This window comes from Urocitellus parryii, chromosome 7 (genome assembly GCF_045843805.1).
Source record: "Urocitellus parryii isolate mUroPar1 chromosome 7, mUroPar1.hap1, whole genome shotgun sequence".
Classification (NCBI taxonomy): domain Eukaryota; kingdom Metazoa; phylum Chordata; class Mammalia; order Rodentia; family Sciuridae; genus Urocitellus; species Urocitellus parryii.
The window spans coordinates 143408428-143427821 of NC_135537.1; the positions used below are offsets into that span (position 1 = coordinate 143408428).

General features: G+C 38.8%; 2 protein-coding genes across 2 annotated transcripts in view; one reads left to right on the forward strand and one right to left on the reverse strand.

The window, feature by feature from the left end:
- Atad5 (ATPase family AAA domain containing 5) overlaps positions 1–2539 on the forward strand; it is a 59380-nt gene extending 56841 nt beyond the window's left edge. Inside the window, exons 21-23 of the mRNA XM_026388900.2 lie at positions 232–1085; positions 1914–2072; positions 2358–2539. Of these exons, the coding sequence (XP_026244685.2) occupies positions 232–1085; positions 1914–2072; positions 2358–2436 (1092 nt within the window). The 3' untranslated portion in view covers positions 2437–2539. The remainder of the gene's footprint in view (positions 1–231; positions 1086–1913; positions 2073–2357) is intronic.
- Positions 2540–5481: 2942 nt separating this feature from the next.
- Positions 5482–14561, reverse strand: Tefm (transcription elongation factor, mitochondrial). The gene is made up of 4 exons (XM_026388858.1): positions 14489–14561; positions 12598–13061; positions 7878–8027; positions 5482–6038 (listed from the first exon to the last, which is right to left on the reverse strand). Exons 1-4 carry the CDS (start codon positions 14517–14519, stop codon positions 5592–5594), a joined length of 1092 nt encoding a protein of 363 aa, XP_026244643.1. The 5' UTR covers positions 14520–14561; the 3' UTR covers positions 5482–5591.
- Between the last annotated feature and the right edge of the window lie 4833 nt (positions 14562–19394).

Here is a 19394-nt window from a genome sequence, read left to right on the forward strand (position 1 = left end):
ATTGAATTGGTGTATATTACTAAATATTAGAGCATTTAATTTCTCCAAATTAGCAGTCTAAATTTAATTTTTAGACTCATTTCTATTTTCATATATTAAGTGGAGTCTAATAAAATTTTAAGAGGTAAGTGACTAAGTATTTAAAGATAGAAAACACTATATTTATATCTGTAGAAAAACATTCAAACTATGTACTGTTATAACATTTCTGTATTCAAAATTGCTTTTCAGCACAAAATCACTACAAAGGAAGAATGGCATAAACTCATCCAGCTTCTTACAGAATTCCACATGCAGGATGTAGATTTTTTATATAGCAATCTTGAGTTTATTCTACCATTACCAGTTGATATCATTCCAGAATCAAAAACCATTTGTGGCTCATCAATAAATGTGGATGCCAGTGCAGCAAGGAGCATGAAGTGTCTTGCTAGGAAATGTACTGAAGGAGAGCGGCCATTGAATAAGTCACAAAAAAAGAAACATAAGAAAAAGATCGTAACACTAGATGATAGTGATTTATTTGACAATGACTTGGACTTTTCTGAATTTATTAACCTATCACCTGCATCTTCCTCAAATTTAGAAGAAAACAAGACCAGAGACAGCAGTTCAGGGACAAAGAACCTGAACAATAGTTTAGAGTCTAGCATTGAACCTATTCCTCATCCTCCTAAAACACCAGCGGGGAAAAAAAGTTCTGTCCTTGTCTCTCGTTGTTTAAATTCTCTCACTGAGTTTATGGATAACATGTCCTTCTTGGATGCCCTTTTAACTGATATAAAGGAACAGAAGGAACTTGGGAAAAATGACTTTCGTTGGACAGATGGAATGGTTAAAAGTGGACTTTGTGATGAGTTTAGTCTTGAGAGTAATGATGGATGGACTTCTCAAAGCTCTAGAGAACTAAAGGCAACTGCAGAAGCTCTTACCTTTACTAAGTGTTCTTCTACTATTTCAAAAGCATTGGAATCCTCCTTGAATTCTTGCAAGAAATTAGGAAGAGATCCAACCAAGGATCTTACTTTTAGTGTTTCACAAAAGCACAATAATGTATGCTTTAGTCAGTCAGCAACTGATTTAGAGTAAGTCTTCTTTTGCTTTTTATTTTTCAGATAAATGACAAAGGGGAAATAACTAGTTTATTTATTCTTACTAATTTTAAAATGCTGGGCTATTGATCATGTTAAGTCATATTAATAATGTAGCTTCTGGGCTGGGGTTGTGGCTCAGTGGTGGAGCGCTCGCCTAGCCGTGTAAGGCCCTGGGTTCGATCCTCAGCATCACATAAAAATAATAAATAAAATAAAGGTATTGTGTCCAACTACAACTAAAAATTAAATATTTTTTTAAAAATAATAAAGTAGCTTGTAAAGAAAATTACGAAGACCAGAGTGATTTCTAAGGAAGATTAGGGTGGGCTAGATTTGAAAAACCCCTAAGTGACAGGGAAACAAGTTTGCCAGATAGCAGATAGCCATTAAGATTTTTAGTAAGAGCTGGGTGTGGTGGCACATACCTGTAATCTCAGTGGCTGTGGAGGCTGAGGCAAGAGGATTGCCAGTTAAAGCCAGCCTCAGCAATTTAGCAAGGCCCTAAGCAACTCAGTGAGACCCTGTCTCTAAATAAAATATTAAAAAAGGGCTGCAGATGTGGCTCAGTGGGGTTAAGTGCCCCTGAGTTCAATCCCTAGTACCAAAAAAAAAAAAAAAGTAAAAATTGAAAAAAGTATATATATGTATATATTTTTTAGTATGTATGAGAGTAATTAATGACAAGAAATTAATCTAGAAGTATCATCCAGTATAGATCAGAGGCAGAAAAACTGGTTAAGTTTGCAATTGTTATTTTTTGGGGCATTAAAAAATTATGTATTACTTTTAATTATGCAATGTATTACTTTTAATTTCCAGCAGTGCTTGGAAGAGGATATCAGTCATTAAAAGTGTGTTTTCTAGTCGATCTCTTCTGAACCTGGGTAATAGACAAGCTAGTGTAATTGAATACCTGCCAGTTCTCCGCAACATCTGTAGGACTGAGAAGCTAAAAGAACAAGGAAAAAGTAAAAGAAGGTAAAGGCTCTATAAAAAATAACATTTTAGAGAGCTATTTCAAGATTAATAAATATTCTCAAGAGATGAAAATGTTGGGGCTGGGGATGTGGCTCAAGCGGTAGCGCGCTCGCCTGGCATGCGTGCGGCCCGGGTTCGATCCTCAGCACCACATACCAACAAAGATGTTGTGTCCGCCGAGAACTAAAAAATAAATATTAAAAATTCTCTCTCTCCTCTCTCTCTCTTTAAAAAAAAAAAAAAGATGAAAATGTTAACTTATATTTTTCTTTGTAATTTTGACAGGTTTCTGCACTATTTTGAAGGAATTCATCTTGACATTCCAAAAGAGACTGTGAATACTTTGGCAGCTGAATTCCCTTAATATTCTCCATTAATAATGTCTTGTACAGATTATGTGGTCCTTTAGATGCATTTTTGTATTATGTTGATTTTCATGGAAGAGTTTATTTCTCTTAATGTACATTTAAAACAGACTATTTGTATTTTTTTATTGTGCAAATATTTAAAGTGAAAAAGTTGGATTATAAATTGTATATATGATCATAGTTTTTTTCTGCATTTTTGTATAATCTAGTTTTGCTTTGTTGATGTTGTTTTGTATGTGACTGAGCTGTTTATTGGAAGTAGAGTTCACTAAGATATTTCTCAAGATGTTTCAATACAAAACTAATCTGTCATCTTTCCCTTTCCTGTTACCTGTAATCCATCCCTTTACAAGTGTCAGTGTTCTGTCAAGTTGTAAATATGAAGCACCTAAATGGTAATCTTTTTAAAATAAGTTTACACAATACAGAATATAAAATTACATATGTAATACTCAACAATTAACTTCCTAGGAAGAAAATTATGCCTCACTTTCCAAAAACATAAGAACTTCCTGGTGTTTTTATCTAGTATACTCCTTCAGCATATTTTACCATTGAATCATTGAATATTGACAAAGTAAAAACATTCTAAATTATAGTTTTCTTAAATTATTTTTAGGACCCCTACATGGGTGCTATCTTCTATATTTTGCCAACTCAAATCATTTGCTTTGTAAATTTTTCTTACATTTTATATATCTATTTTGGCCAAGCTGGGGTTCTACCATAAGGTTTCTACAGAATAGCTATTTCTATTTAATGTTAAAGTTTGTTTTGTTTTTGCAGTGCTGGGGATGGAACCCAAGACCTTAGGTATGCTAGGCAAGTGGTCTACCACTGAGCTACATCCCCAGCCCGATTGTTTGATAAGGAGTCTTGCTATGTTGGCCAGGCTAGCCCAGAATTCATAGGCTCAAGCAATTGTGCTTCAGCTTCCAAACTAGCTGGTATTGTAGGCACATGCTACCATGCCCAGAAAGGTTGATTTGGCGATGGGGAGGGAGTATATATTTTTATTTTAGTGATAAGACTTTAAAATATCCCATCACTTGAGATCATTTTGCAATTGGATAATCAGGTGTGTTTAAAATTGCTGTATCTATATATAAAATGTTTATGTTAATAGTTAGAGATTTTAGCTGATGAATTGTATTTTTAACTCAAGGATCCTCATTTTATAGTTTTTAAAAGCATAGATGCATACCTGTTTACAAATGTATATGAAGATGTTTTTACCTTATTTGTTCAACGTACCTCTTCTTGTATTGATTAGTACCTTGATCTAATTAAAGGTTAAAGACTTTACATAGTATTATGTAGGAGTTCAAGATGTATTCATCTTGGTAAATGTGTATATTTGTGGTGGGTCAGATATAGGCTGTATCCTACAGATTTATTCCTGCATAGGAGAAAATAAGGTGTTCTGAAGCATTTTTTTAATGGTACGAAGGATTGAACCCAGGGGCACTTAACCACTGAGCCATACCCCAACCTTTTGAGACAAGGTCTCGCTAAGTTGCTGAGGCTGGCCTTGAACTTGTGATCCTCCTGACCCAGGCTTTAAAGGTTTTTGGTTTTGTTTTTGTTTCATTTTTTTTTCTTTTAGCTGTAGATGGACACAATACCTTTATTTATCTATTTTATATGGTGCTGAGGATCGAATCCAGCACCCCATGCCTGCTAGGCAAGTGCTCCACCAGTGAGCCACAACCCCAGCCCTCTACAAAGCTTTTAAGTGCACTCACTTATCCATTTTTTTTTTCAACTGAGTTCCTTCATTAGACCACTTACCTGATAATTTTTTTTTTATTAGAAAGTGATAATTCTCAACAATTGATGAACCAAAGTAGAGTAACTCCATAGGAACTACATTTAAATCATCCAAAATAAAGAAATAATGGGAATATTTTCCTCCCCATTAGGGAAATGGTTTATTTATTTATTTATTTAATGGTGGTAGGGATGAAACCCAGGGCCTCATTCGTGATAGGCAAGTGCTCTAGCACTGAGCTACGTCTCCAACCCTTTCTTAAAACTAATAAATTCCTCTAAGATTTAGATTCACTTTTGTGATAAAAGTAATCAAATTTTGATGACTTTTCAATACTTTGCATATTATCCTATGAATGTCTAAAGCTGACGTTTTCACTTATACTTATTTCCAGAAAAATGTCAGAGAAGAATGCCACATTTGTGGCATGAACAACTGTGTACATTGTAAAACTATTTGCTGGTAGAAAACACTGTCAAAGGTGATGATTTGAAAGAAGAGAGACTGATTTTAGTGAGTCATGTTTAGTTTATGTGCCTACATTTCTAAGGGGAGATGTGTAAGTACATAATCACAAACATAAATGTGGAGACTTAAATGTGACTGGCAAGAGTATACATGACTCCAGGCAGCTGGAGGTGCTGATGAGGCAGGACTTCTACTTCTTGCTTTATTTATTTATACACATACTTTTAATTATTTGAAATTTTTTCCCAAGAAGCATATTTCACTTTTTATCCCCCAGTATTAGGGATTAAACCCAAGGGTGCTTTACCACTAAGCTACATCCCCAACCTCTTGTTTTGGGATAGGGTTTCACTAAGTTAGGCCAAATAGGCTGGCCTTGAAGTTGCAGTCTTCCTGCCTTACCCTCTCAGTTAGCAGAATTATAACTGCATACCACTGTGCCTGACTGGATTATTACATTTGAGCTGATTAAAACTGCACAGTATGCCAAACCATATTTTTCCTAGAGAATGAGGAGTCTAAAAATTTTGTTGTCAGTTGTCTTAAGCTTTATTCTCATAAGTCACCCATAAGAACTAATTTTTCTCTATTTTTTAACAACATAATAATGCAAATCCTCAATATAGATGGTATCTACTTGATAAAAGCAGAAAACTTTGTTTTTCTTTTAGCTGGGCAGGGCATTTTATTGACGCCGAATCCCAAAAGGCACAGAATCTCAAAATATTTATTGATCTAGTCTTGGCTTATTATTGTGTATACCATTTCATAGCTGAAAGTCAGACATTAAACATCTAAAACATACTCAAAATGTGTTTTATTCTCCATTAGCATGGTTGTTCAGAATAGCTGATTTTATAATTAGAATAAATATGTATAGTACAACAGAGCAGGTACATTCATCTCAGAATTCTAAGACTCGGTGTCAAAAACCGCTAACTCATAGAAAGCAATAGCTTGTAACAATGAATCATATAACTCTTCTCTTCTGTGTGAATCAGGTGGGTCAGCAGATGAAAACATTTGTCGATAGTGTACCACTCTGTCTGGTGGAAAGAACACCCGAGGCTTCGCCTTCAGTACAGATTCAGAGAGGAACTGCTTCACTAGTTCTTTCCCACTAGTCCGAGTGTCGCCAATCATCAGTTTAAAGTGCTTCCCAACTGCATTTCGATTCATGCTCAGCACATGATGCTGGCCATCCTGGGTGAAAGTTTTATTTAATAAGGCATACAGCATGGCTTCTATGATGTGAAAATGTAACAGTACAGGAAACAGAGATGAGTTCTGAATGGAAAGTCCTGTTTTTTCCAGAACATAGAAATCTGCTTTAGGCATTTTTGAAATGACTGAAGAAATCTTTATTAAAAAAAAAAAAAAGACAAAATAAGTAAGCAGAAATAATTCATTTAGTTTCATATTTAGTCCCATTTCTATCTTCAAATATTCTAATTAGGTAACTTACATAATATTACTGTTGACAATTTTGAAATAAGAGAAAAAGCATTTATGGGTAGTCAAGCTCTGGTCATGATTTTTTCAGGAACAGGCTGAGCTAAGAAAATGTTTAGTTCTCAGTACCAGTTTCTTCATCTGTAAAATAGGCTTCATAATTTCTAAAAACCAATAGGAACTTAATTTTAGACAATTTGCTGGGCAGACACCTGTAATACCAGCTATTCAGAAGGAGGAGGATCAAATTCAAGGCTAGCCTGGCAATTTAGACCCTGTCTCAAGATAAAAAATAAAAAGGTGGGGGTACAGCTAGTGGCAGAGCACCCGAGTTTCAATTCCCAGTACCAAAATAAGACAAAGATTACCCAACTCAGAATTTTTATGAACCATTTAAAATTTTCTATGACAGGGACTGGGGTTGTGGCTCAACAGTAGAGCGCTCATCTAGGCCTTGGGTTTGATCCTCAGCACCACATTAAAAAAAATAAAGGTATTACGTCCTACAACCAAAAACATTTTTAAAAATTTTTTCTAGGGCTGGGGATGTGGCTCAAGTGGTAACGCTCTTGCCTGGTATGCACGGAGCACTGGTTTGATCTTTAGCACCACATAAAAATAAAAAATAAAGATGTTGTGTCCACCAAAAACTGAAAAAATAAATATTTAAAAATTATCTCTCTCCTCTCTCTCTCTTAAAAAAAAAAAAAAAAATTATTACGACAGCCAGGTTTGTAGTGCACACCTGTAATCCCAGTGGCTCAGGAGGCTTAGGCAGGAGGATCACAAGTTCAAAACCAGCCTCTGCATGGGCTGGGGTTATAATGCAGTGGTAGAGTGCTTGCCTAGCACATGTGAGGCAATGGGTTCAATCCTTAACACTACAGAAGAATAAACAAAGGCCCTGTGCCCATCTACAACTAAAAGTATTAAAAACAAAAAACAGGATCCTGTCTCAAAAAATAAAAAGGGCTGGGATGTGGTTCAGTGTTTAAGCACCTCTGGATTCAATCCTCCAGTATCCAAAAAATAATAATAATCTAGGGCAGAGTATAGGATCTTTTTTTTGGGAGGGGGGGGTCAGGGATATCAGGGATTGAACTAAGGAGCACTCGACCACTGAGCCACATCCCCAGCCCTATTTTGTGTTTTATTTAGAGACAGGGTCTCACTGAGTTGCTTAGTGCCTCGATGTTGCTGAGGCTGGCTTTGAACTTGAGATCCTCCTGCTTCAGCCTCCCAAGCTTCTGGGATTACAGGTGTGCCCCAGTGTACCCACCTAGAGCATAGGATTTTAACAACTAACCAAGAATTAATAATCTCTGCAAATGACTGAACAGCAGTTTTCACGTGTATAATCAAGACAGTAATTCCCAACCATTTCAAAAGATTTTGAAGACTTAAATGAAACAAGTGATAGCATTTTGAAAATAAGCTATGAATACAAGATAGTGAAGTTTTTTTATAACATGCAGAATATATAAAGGACACTATATATAGTGTCCTTTATATATTAACTATTGATTTTCTCAATATCTGCCTTTGATACCTAAGACATTTCTTGAACTAATCAAAAGTGACAAAAACAATAGCAGTGGGTAAGTAATAAGTATCACAAAAAATAACCAATATCATTATTTTATTACATTCTTTTTGGGAGCAGAAGATTAAAAACTACAAAGAAGCTATGCAGGCATACACAAGAAGCTACACAATAACAGGAACGTGGAGATGCAGCAGCCTTACCTCTTTTAAATAGAGTGATGATGGGTAGGATCTATTCACTAATTTCCAATAGTCACTTTGCTGCCAGTCCAGCACTGTCAATTTTCGATCAAGGAGAGCCCAGGCAATTCTTTGAGTACCAAAAACAATAGATAAAATACTATTGGCTGCCTAAAAGAAAAGAGCTGATTTAATTATAAGTGTAATAGACTTTTTTTTTCTTTTTTGCAGTACCAGGGATTGAACCCAGGGACACTCTATCATGTATATATGTACTATATATATATATTTTAAATGGGAATAAAGTCCACAGCTTTCATTGGATTTTCAATAAAACTCCAGAACTTTTTATATTATTTTGAGACAAGTTCTCACTAAATTGCTGAGGCAGAAAATAATTTTAAATTTTGCTGGAAAGACTGGTATACTCTTCTAGAATCACTCCTCAGTCATAATACATATTTATATCTTCTCATTATTTCCAACATGACCCTCAAACAGAGCTGGATCCTCAAACTTGGGATCTTCCTATCTCAGCCTCCCAAGTCATTGAGATTACAGGCATATGCCACTATGCCTGGCTCAAGTATAAACTTTTTTTTTTTTTATTGAATGTAAACACTTTAACAGATGCAAAACCTGATTTACAACCTCAGAATGCCAAACTAGTTGATGTAATATAAAATTTATTTAGTAATTAAACTGAGAATTATTAATATGATAGATATTGGGAAACAAGGGAACATAACATTTGATTTTAAGAAATAATAAGATTTACATTTCAGAAAAATCACTGACAGCTGTGTGGGAGATGGACGATAGGGGATTAACAAAAGGTAGGGATTTGTGTAAGGAACTGTTCTTAATAGTATTAAGAACAAAACATAATGACAAGAAGGAAAAGAGTGGGAGAGTCCGTATGGTAGCACATGCCCATAACCCCAGTGGCTCTGGAGGCTCTGACAGGAGGATCTCAAGTTCAAAGCCAGCTCCAGCAAAGGTGAAGCGCTAAGCAACTCAGTGAGACCCTGTCTCTAAATAAAACACAAAATAAGGCTGCGGATGTGGCTCAGTGGTTGAGTGCCCCTGAGTTCAATCCCCAGTACTCGCCCCATCCTGCCAAGGAATAGTGGGAATAGAACTGATACTCAACTGGATGGTACTTTTAAGCAAGAAGGTAAGAGGCAGATCAACTAGGAACATGGTGGGAGATGAGGTTGGTTTTTTTTTTTTTTTTTCCACAATGCCTTTATTTTTATGTGGTGCTGAGGATTGAACCTGGGTCCCCGCCTGTGCTAGGCAAGCGCTCTACAACTGAGCCACAATCCCAGCCCAGAGATAAGGTTTTTTTTATTTTTGTTTCTTTTAATGAGTTTGAGATACCTATAGAGCCTCTAAGATGTATAACAGCTGATTGGCTATACGGATTTAGCTCTGCTGAGTTTAGTTTGGAGATAAAGTACAATGATGTCACCTCACTCCCATAAGACTCATTTACGGAGAGAGACACTACTAATGTGTTCCATAGATACAGGATAAAGAAGAATAGTTTATAATAGTTTATAATGCTACACCCATTTCCCTTTCACTGCTACATAAATCACTGGATAAATATCTGTGGGCAGAATAATTTGGATGCAAAAACATCTACAAAACACAGTCCTCCTTTTGATTCTTTTAGTTTTAGGTTGCATAAACATCACTGAGCCATACTGTGCATAGCATTTCCTTGGGCAACAGATTTTAAGGACTGCGCTACACAATTTTCTCCCTACAAACTGACTTAAAAAACCAAACCCATAAACAAGATGCAGCCCTACTACAGTCCGAGTATAGTTTTAGCCATGAATTTGGATGAAAATCTTCCCTGAAAAATATAAATGAAAATATATTCCACATCAACTGCAGCAGGAGTTCTGTCCTGAGCCTGCAGATATATGTAATGGCATCTGCAAGTCCTCTGAAAGCATGTGTGATGTTCTATGTGTGTGTATGTATGTGTATACACACACACACACACACACACACACACACACACTATGCTTTTTTTTGGCGGGGGGGGGGGGAATAAGGTCCATAGCTTTCAACATGTTTACCAAACTTATCCATATTGCTGGGTATGGTGGCACACATCTGTAATCCCAGTGACTTGAGAGGCCAAGGCAGGAGGATCGTTGAATTTGAAAGCCTCATCAACTCAGTGAAACTTTGTCAAAAAATAAAAGGGGCTGGAGATGCAGTTCAGTGGTTAAGCACCCCCAGGTTCAATCCCCAGTACCAAAAAAAAAAAAAAAAAAATTTAACTAAAAATATCCATATTCCCCCCAAAACCTGAGAACTACTGTTCCATATAAAAATAATACTTATTATGGGACACGTGAATATTTTATCAAGCAATGTGACACAGGACCTAAATGCTCCCAAGCTTATTACTTGACTGACATGTCAAGTAATGTGACTACTTATCTTTTTTTTTTTAGTGCTGGGGATTGAACCCAGGGCCTTGTACATGTGAGTCAAGTACTGTACCAACTGAGCTATATCCCCAGCCCCTGAATATTTATCTTTTAACATAACATTGAAAGATTGGCTTTTAGAACAGTTGTTAAAGGTGGCAGTGGGTTGGGCATAGTGGCATACACCTGTAATCCCAGCAACTCAGGAGGCTGCAGCAGGAGAATCACAAGTTCAAGGGCAGTCTCAGCAGTTGTGAGGCCATAAGCAACTTAGCAAGACCCTGTCTTGAAAAAAATAAAAAGGGCTGGGGATGTGGCTCAATCGGTAGCGCGCTCGCTGGCATGCATGAGGCCCGGGTTCGATCCTTAGCACCACATACAAACAAAGATGTTGTGTCTGCCGAAAACTAAAAAATAAATATTAAAATTCTCTTTCTCTTTAAAAAAAAAAAAGAAAAAAAGAAAGAAGAAGTCTGGTGATGTTGCTCAGTGGTTTAGCAACCATGGGTTCAATCCCCAGTACCAAAAACCAAAAAACAAAGTGGTGATGGGGGCAGAAAATAATTTTAAATTTTGCTGGAAAGACTGGTACACTCTTCTAGAATCACTCCTCAGTCATAATACATATTTATATCTTCTCATTATTTCCAACATGACCCTCAAACAGAGCTGGGTATCTATCTTACAACAGTCCTCTCTTTTTTTTTCTCCTTTTTTTTTTTTTAACACAAGTAGGAAACGGCTTTATTATTGGCCTCATGTGTGTCACCTAGTGTCCAACGTGGACCCCATGTCCGGAGGAGCTGCCTGCACATGCCGCTGCCCCTCCAGGCCAGAGGCCAGGCCTTCGCCCACATCACCAGGAGGCCAACCCCACCCTCCCGCAAGTTCATGCTCGAGACATGGAGGGACAAGGCAGACCCAGCACTGGGCCCTCCCTCCATCCCTGGGCCCTCCTTGGGTGGGGTTCCAGGAGGGGCCAGCTGGGCCTGGAAGATCAGTCTCTTTTTGGTCTTATGATCATTTAAAAAACGGGAAAGACAAACATTCCACAGTCTTTAAAAAATAGGTGTCTCAGGAGAGAAGCCAGGGCCCTCACCCTGGGTCCCTCGAGGCCCGGCATCCATGTCCCTTGAGGTCTGCAGATCAGCCAGTGTGCATCCACCCCTCCCACAGTCACTGTCCCAAGTAGGGCCAGTTGAAGGTACTTCCTGACAGCAGCATGTCCCGGATCAGCGCATGAAGAACAGCTGGGAGATGAGGAACACGGGCACTGCTAGCAAGGTAGGGAGCTGTAGCAGCAGGAGGCCAAAGCGCTGGGGCTGGGACAGGTACTGGGCCCACACGTACTCCGTGAGGGCCACTTGTGCCTTCTCCTGTAGGCTCTCCACATGGGCCAGGTCTTCCTTATTTTTCTTTTTTTGTACAGGGGACCCAATTCCAGACATACTTAAACACTGAGCCATATTCCCAGGCCTTTTATTTTTTGTTTTGAGACAGGGTCTTGCTAAGTTGTTTAGGGCCTCCCTAAATTGCTGAGGGTGGCTTTGTATTTTAAATGCTCCTGTCTAAAATTCCCACTGAGGGCTGGGGATGTGGCTCAAGCGGTAGCGCGCTCGCCTGGCATGCGTGCGGCCCGGGTTCGATCCTCAGCACCACATACCAACAAAGACGTTGTGTCCGCCAAATACTAAAAAAAAATAAAATAAATAAATATTTAAAAAAAAATAAAATAAAATTCCCACTGAGCCACTGGGATTACAGGCTGGCACCACTGCGCCTGGTTTATGACAGTCCTCTTAAATAAACCTTGCACAGACCTACTTCTTGACCACTGTTCTATCTATAATGCTCTCCAGCCAGCCTAATTTTCAAAATCCAAATTTCTTCCAGTAAACTTTCCCCAACAGTCATATCTAAGTTTTCCCTTCTCTCACTTGTCAATTTACTGTCTGTACATCTCATGTATGGTGCTCAAATGAGATACTTATTGTGGGGCTGGGGATGTGGCTCAAGGGGTAGCACGCTCGCCTGGCATGCATGCGGCCTGGGTTCGATCCTCAGCACCACATACAAACAAAGATGTTGTGTCCACCGAGAACTAAACAATAAATAAATAAATATTTTTTAAAAAAGAGATACTTATTGTAATAGGTCATCTATTTATATGTCCAGATCCACCAACTAAGCGTGAAGAAACTTGTCTTAGTAACCTAGCAATACAATGCCCAGAACAGTGCTTTACAAAGTTTTCAAACATTAAGCAGTATAAGAAAATGACATACCTTAAGTCTCTCTCTTTCTATGTCTGGTTTGATGAGCTTTCCCAACAGTCGGTTTTCCTGCAACTTTCTTTTTTTCTTTTCACCCTCTGGACAAAGAATCGAGTTACAAACTTGAACAATAGTTTTAAACTGGAACGAGGGCACATTCATCAAACTCTCCAAATCCTGAAATGGCCCAAACTTTTCTCTGTGTTCTATAATACTGATGGACTTTTTTCCATGAAGCAATTTGAAAGCTTCAAGTTCTTTATTAGATGCTGTATTCAACACATGCAGGATGGAAGCCTGCTGTTCTGAAGAGAAGAGCTTGTTAAGTGCATTTCCAGATTCCTTTGCATTTTCATCATAAAAAGAAACACTGCTGATAGTTTTCTCAGGTGCAGTAGATTTTTTCCGATAGCAGAAATTACGTAGGGTCTGGAACAAGGATAACTCCACTGGAACTGGAAAGGATCTCCATCTCCCTAAACGGAAAATTAACAAAATATAAACCAGATGTCCTACTTCTATATAGTGTTAGTTACAAGCTTGACCAGATCCTTTGCAAAGTCACATAGACTTTCCAATAATTTAAGAAATACTTGACTATATTCGCCAAGTGCAGTGACATACCTGGAATCCCAGAAACTTTGGAGGCTGAGGCAAGAGGTCAGAAATTTCAAGGGCAGCCTCAGCAGTTTAGCAAAATCCTCAGTAACTTAAGAAGACCTTGTCTCAAAAATGGGTGGGGATGTAGTTCCGTGATAAAACACCCCTGGGTTCAACCCAAGTACAAAAACAATAATAACAATACACTAATAAGTAAAAAGAAATAATGGGCCATATTAAATTATTACAGAGAATCAACTTTAAAATAGGAAATATACATTTTTTGTTTTGTTTTGGGGACGGTTGGCATCATGGATTAATCACAGGAGCACTTTACCACTGAACTCCATCCTCGGTCCTTTTCACTTTTTGTTTTGAGGCAGAGTCTTGCTAAGATTCTGAGGCTGGCCTCATACTTATCCTCCTATCTCAGCCTCTTGAATGACTGGGGTTACAGGCCTGAGCCACTGTGGGCCTGTACTTTTGTTTCCTTTAGGGCTTTTGTTGTTTTTGAGTCACAAGAATTGTCTTCTGATTTTTATGGATCAGTCCTAAATTTCACTACCTAGAATTTGTATTTTATGCCCGTCAAAAAGTTGTAGTTAAGGGCTGGGGTCATAATTCATTGGTAGATCGCTGGCCTAGCACTCTTGAGATCCTGGGTTGATCTCCAGCAGCGCTTGGTTTTTAGCTGAAATAATCATTTCAACTGATATCCTTTTTTTTTTTTTAATATATTTCCATGTGAGGGATCTTTTTTGTAATTGATCTCTGTTTAAGATTTATCTTCACTTCCATTTTCACTGGATTCTCATCTGGTGGAATTAAGAAAATTAAATTTTATGATTATAAGAAAAGTTTTAGCCGAGTTTAAAGGCGCCTTATTAAAGGGCGGTTTTAATTTTCTTCCATAAACTGCTCAAGATTTCTACTATGACTATGTTTTTGCAAGCAAAAGAAACACCATAAAATAAATGACTTTGTAAAACCAGGGAAAGTCACTCTGACATCGCAGCCACAGGGAATAAAGCAGCCGGAAGTAAGCAAGTTGCTGTTGGAATCTGAATCCACTTGGATTGATCCCCAGCATGGGCGGGTCGGGGGGGGGGGGGGATCAATCCTCCTCTTGGAGCCATGGGCCAGGGAAGCACACAAGATCCAAGGTTCGGAGACCAGAACCGTCCCGACAGCTCGGCTACAGCTCCAAGCGGACGACCTGGATACGGAACAGGAGAAGACAAACACTCCAAATTCAGGGGCTAATGGCAGATGGGAGAACAACCCTGCATTCTAGGTACCCTACCTCCTGCTTTGAGCAGACAAGACACGCTCATCCTCCAGTCCCACCGCTACAGGCTTCCTCCACTGACTTCCGGTTCCTGTTTGCTTCGCCACAAAGCGTCCGGCCTGGGCTCCGCGGAAAGATTCCGGTCAAAGTGTCGTTCCGAGACACACCTGGCTTTGCAGTGGGTTGGTCGGTGGGTTGGCCGGTGGCCATACCCGTGTGCGCTTCTCTCAAGGCCTCGGGTGGCCCGCAGAAATGTTCTTGCCCTCCTGCCCATAGTAGCTGCAGGACCGAATCTCCGGGAAGGAAACACCTAGGCCAGGTTCATCTGTAGTTCGTTACGGCGGCCCTCTTCGGGGAAAATCTCCTGGGTTGAGTAGAGTCGCATAGATGGAGGAGCTCCAGTTGATACCCAGCTTGGAGCTTAATGCCGGGTGGGGATGGGAAAGATGGGAAGTAGAAAGGTGCACCAATAACCGTGTCTTCAGGTCGAGCGGGATAACTGAGGGAAGCCCAAATTGTTTCAGAAGCTCAGCGAGGAAAAGAGGGCAGGCAAGATACCAGGGAGGACGAGGAAGGAGGAGATGGCTTTGCCCCTGGGTGAAGTATTCCATTTGCATTGGCTGGAGAAAGTTGAAGGTGCTATGTTTTCAGTTGAAGAGCTACCTCAGGTCTCTGGTCTTTGATTTGCAAAGTTAGATTGGAACTTTTCTAGAAAAAAAAAAAATGGCTGTGTATATAGCCAATGTGAGACCGGCTTGAAGGTGAACCTGGGAACATGAAGAACAGTCGGGAAGCTAGACTATCTTCCCAAGGGACAGGGAACAGTAAGGAATTGAATCTGGGAGATGTGAGGAGACTGGAAAGAAAAGGATTCTTTCTGGAAAATGGGGAGGCTTTAGCCAATTTTGTGAAAAATGGGAAGTCAGGAGGAAGAAAAAGGTAATGAGTTTGTGTTTTTTGTGGGGCAGCAATAGATTGATTGTCCCTGTGGCTATTGTCCAGAAGGCAATGAGATATGGGGAATAATAAATATTAATGAGAATTCTAAGAATCCTGACAGTTTCCTGGGGGAAGTTAGGAATCTAACAAGAAATAAAGTTAAGTTTTTGTGCAAAAATCCTCCAAATCAGGAGAAAATGATTCCCATTTCACTCCAGAGCTTATGCAACTTAATGAAATATTGTAATTGCATTCTTCAAAAAAGATAAAAGGTGAGCCGAGTTCCGTGGCACACACCTGTAATTCCAGCAGCTCAGGAAGCTGAGGCAAGAGGACCTGAAGTTCAAAGCCAGCCTCAGCAACTTGGCCGGGGCCCTGTTTCCCAAAAAAGTTGGGGGTGGGGCTGGAGCTGGGGCTCAGTAGCAGAGCACTTGCCTAGCATATGTGAGGCACTGGGTTGGCACCTTAGCACCACATACAAAAATAAACAAAATAGAGGCATAATGTCCATCTACAACTACACCCACTTTTAAAAAAAAAAAAATTTAAAGGAAGGGGTGCTGGGGATGAGGCTCCGTGGTTGAGCATATTTGGGTTCAATACCTGGTGCCAAAAAAAAGATGAAGTCCTAACCCCTAATATCTCAGAATGTGACCATGTGACCTTGTTTGAAAATAAAGGCATTGTAGATGTAAGTAGTTAAAATAAGATAGGGTCTGGGTGAGTAGCTCAGTGGTCTCAGGCTTGCCTAGCATGCACCAGTCACAAATTGCAGTCCCCAGTACCTGATCACACCACATGAACAAAAAGGTGAAAATGCCAGGCACAGTCACTGCCTATGGTGCCAGCTGCTCCAGAGGCTATAGGAGGATCATTTGAGGCCAAGAGTTTGAGGCCAACCTGGACAACATAGTAATACCCCAGTCTCAAACACAAACAGAAAAACATGAGATGACGCTGGCCTAGGGCAGTGATTTATCCAATATGACTCTTGTCCTTATAAAAAGACGGCCATGTGAATGTCATGATGAAGATGGATGGAATGATAGAACTACATGCCAAGGAAGGCATTCACCAGAAGCTGGGAGAAAGGCATGGAACAGATTCTCCTTAGAACCCTCAGAAGGAAGCAATCCTGCTGACATCTTGATTTCAGACTTCTAGCCTTCTGGACTGTGAGAGAATAAATTTATCTTGTTTTAAGCTTCCCAATTCATGGTGACTTGTTACAACATCTGGAAGAAACTAATTAATAAGGAATCCTGGTTATGCTTTCAGAGATGGAGTAGTTGTCTGGCAAGACACAACTTAGCACTTACTTCACAAACTTAGGCAGTTTTTTATGCTCTGAACCTCAGCTTCCTCATTTGTAAAATGGAGATAATGATACCTAACTCAACAGACTGTTTGAAGTATTCACAAGAAACAGGATACAGAGAACCCAATATGTAATAAAAGTTTCAAGAAATGTTAGTTTCTCCATGAAGCATCACTTCTTCTTCAGAACTAATGACCTTGAGGAGAAAGGCCCTTCTTCCTCAGAGCATTCATTCAGAATTATACTTTGACCAGACTGGAAGTGGTGCTCATGATTCACTGTAAACCAGAATCAGTGCATTCAAAATGAAAAATCATATCTTCCTTCAGAAAGTAGCTCTTTCTCACTTCCCTGATTCTATGTAAAAAATCACTGGCTTAGTTTAATTAACACAGGTTAATTCTGTATGGGAAAACAATAAAGGTTAATGTTCTATAATATCATGTCCTTGAAGTAGACAAACATTTCTTCTCAAGATATAAAAAGCATTAAACTTAAAGAAAAATGGATAAATTGGATTTAATTAAAGTTATAATGTCTGTTCATTAAAAGACACATTGAGACAATGAAAAGGCAAGTTACAGGGTGAGAGAAGATATTTACAATGCTATAACTGACAACTTATATCCAGAATATATTGTCAAAATTCCTACAAATACATATGAGAAAGGTGAGTAACCCAATTAAAAAATAGGCAAAGGCTGGGCATGATGGTGCATATCTGTAATCTCAGCAGCTGGCGAGGCTGAGGCAGGAGGATTACAAGTTCAAAGCCAGCTTCAGCAACATAGTGAGACTGTAAGCAACCTAGTGAGATCTTGTCTCTAAATAAAATATTAAAAAGGGGCTGGGAATGTGTTTCAGTGGTTAAGTGCCCCTTGGTTCAATACCTGGTACCAAAAGGAAAAAAAGGTGGGGAAGCAAAGACTTAAATAAATACATCACCTAAGGAGGATATTCAAATGGCCAATAAGCAAATGAATAGATTTTAATTTTACTCATTATTAGAGAAATGTGAATTAAAAACACATTGGGCTGGGGATGTGGCTCAAGCAGTAGTGTGCTCGCCTGGCATGCGTGCGGCCTGGGTTCGATCCTCAGCACCACATACAAACAAAGATGTTGTGTCCGCCGAAAACTAAAAAATAAATATTAAAATTCTCTCTCTCTCTCTCTCTTAAAAAAAAGAGATTGGAGTGTTGGCAAGGATGTGGAACATCTGGAAATCTCATACATGCTGATGAAAGTGTGGGTTGGTACGACCCTTTGGAATACTGGCAATTTCTAGTTTCCAATAAAAGCCAAAGATATATATAACCTGTGACCTGGCAATCTGATCCCTGGATGTATGTCCAATGTAATGCAATGCAAACATGTTCACTTTAAAATGTGTAACAGGTTGAACTACATATATGTAATTGCCAACACTTAACAGCTGTCAAATAGCAATTTCACAGCCAGGCACAGTGGCACACTTCTGTAATCCCAGCGGCTCAGGGGGCTGAGGCAATGGCATTAAGCAACTCAGTGAGACCCTACTCTAAATAAAATTTTAAAAATAGGGCTGGGGATGTGGCTCAGTGGTTGAGTGCCTCCAAGTTCAATCCTTGGTTACCCCCACACACACAAAAAAAAAATAGCAATTTCACATGATTAAATGAGTGTTCACGCGATTATGAGAGTGTTCATACTGTCTTTTATTAGCCAAAACATGGACTACGTTAATGTCAAATGATTGTGGGTATATTGAGAAATTTCAACTACATCCAGCAACATGATGAATCTCATAAATATAATGTCTGGTTAAAGAATACACACACTTATATATAAAGTATAGGACCAGGCAAAACTAATCTAAGATGATAAAAATCAGGTTACCTCTGGGACTGGTCCCTGAAGAGGGAATGGAGGGGGGAGTCTTATATTCTGTGTATTTTTAAGCTCTGGGTACTATTTAAATGTAAAATCCATCAAGTTGAAGCTTATGATATATGTCATCCAGGCATAGTCACAATTACAGTTGTATTTGTTATACTTTAATAAAAGATTACTTGAAAGGTTAATTCTCCAAATTACTTTGAATTAGGTATGTATCATATAAGGTCTGAATGTCAATGTAGTGATACAATCTACTCTATTTAGTCCCCAGAGTCATTTGTGTCTTCAAATGCAGCTAGACTCCCAAGAAAGAGCTGTTGGTTCTTAGATGGATCATTCAGGGACTGGAACACATCATGTATCTCTTTGTCCCATCCCCACCTCTGTGTTATGATATAGAAGAAAAATAATTGATTCTCCAAATCCTAGTGTAGTAGAAGTTTTTGGGTTTTTTTTTCTGCTTTTATGTTATATTTTATTTTTTCAATATTGTACAGAACTAATATTGTTAAGCAAATGATCAAAAATTTTAAAAACCCTCAGCAATTTAGTGAGGCCCTGAGTGATTTAGTGAGACTCTGTCTCAAAACAAGAAGTAGGGCTGGGGATATAGCTCAGTTGGTAGAGTGCTTGCCTCCCATGTATAAGGCCCTAGGTTCAATCCCCAGCACTACCACAAAAAAAAAAAAAAATTCAAAACAAAAAGTAAAAAGGGCTGTGAATGTGATTCAGCGTTAAGAGACCCTGGGTTCAATCCCCAGTATCAGAAAAAAAAATTTGTTTTAA

Coding starts and splice junctions, on each gene's coding strand:
- Tefm (XM_026388858.1), bottom strand. CDS start 14,519: ATGAGCGTGTCTTGTCTGCTCAAAGCAGGAG. Junction 8,028..12,597: donor TAGAAAGAGAGAGACTTAAG/GTATGTCATTTT, acceptor CTTTTCTTTTAG/GCAGCCAATAGTATTTTATC. Junction 6,039..7,877: donor CATCACTCTATTTAAAAGAG/GTAAGGCTGCTG, acceptor TTTTTAATAAAG/ATTTCTTCAGTCATTTCAAA.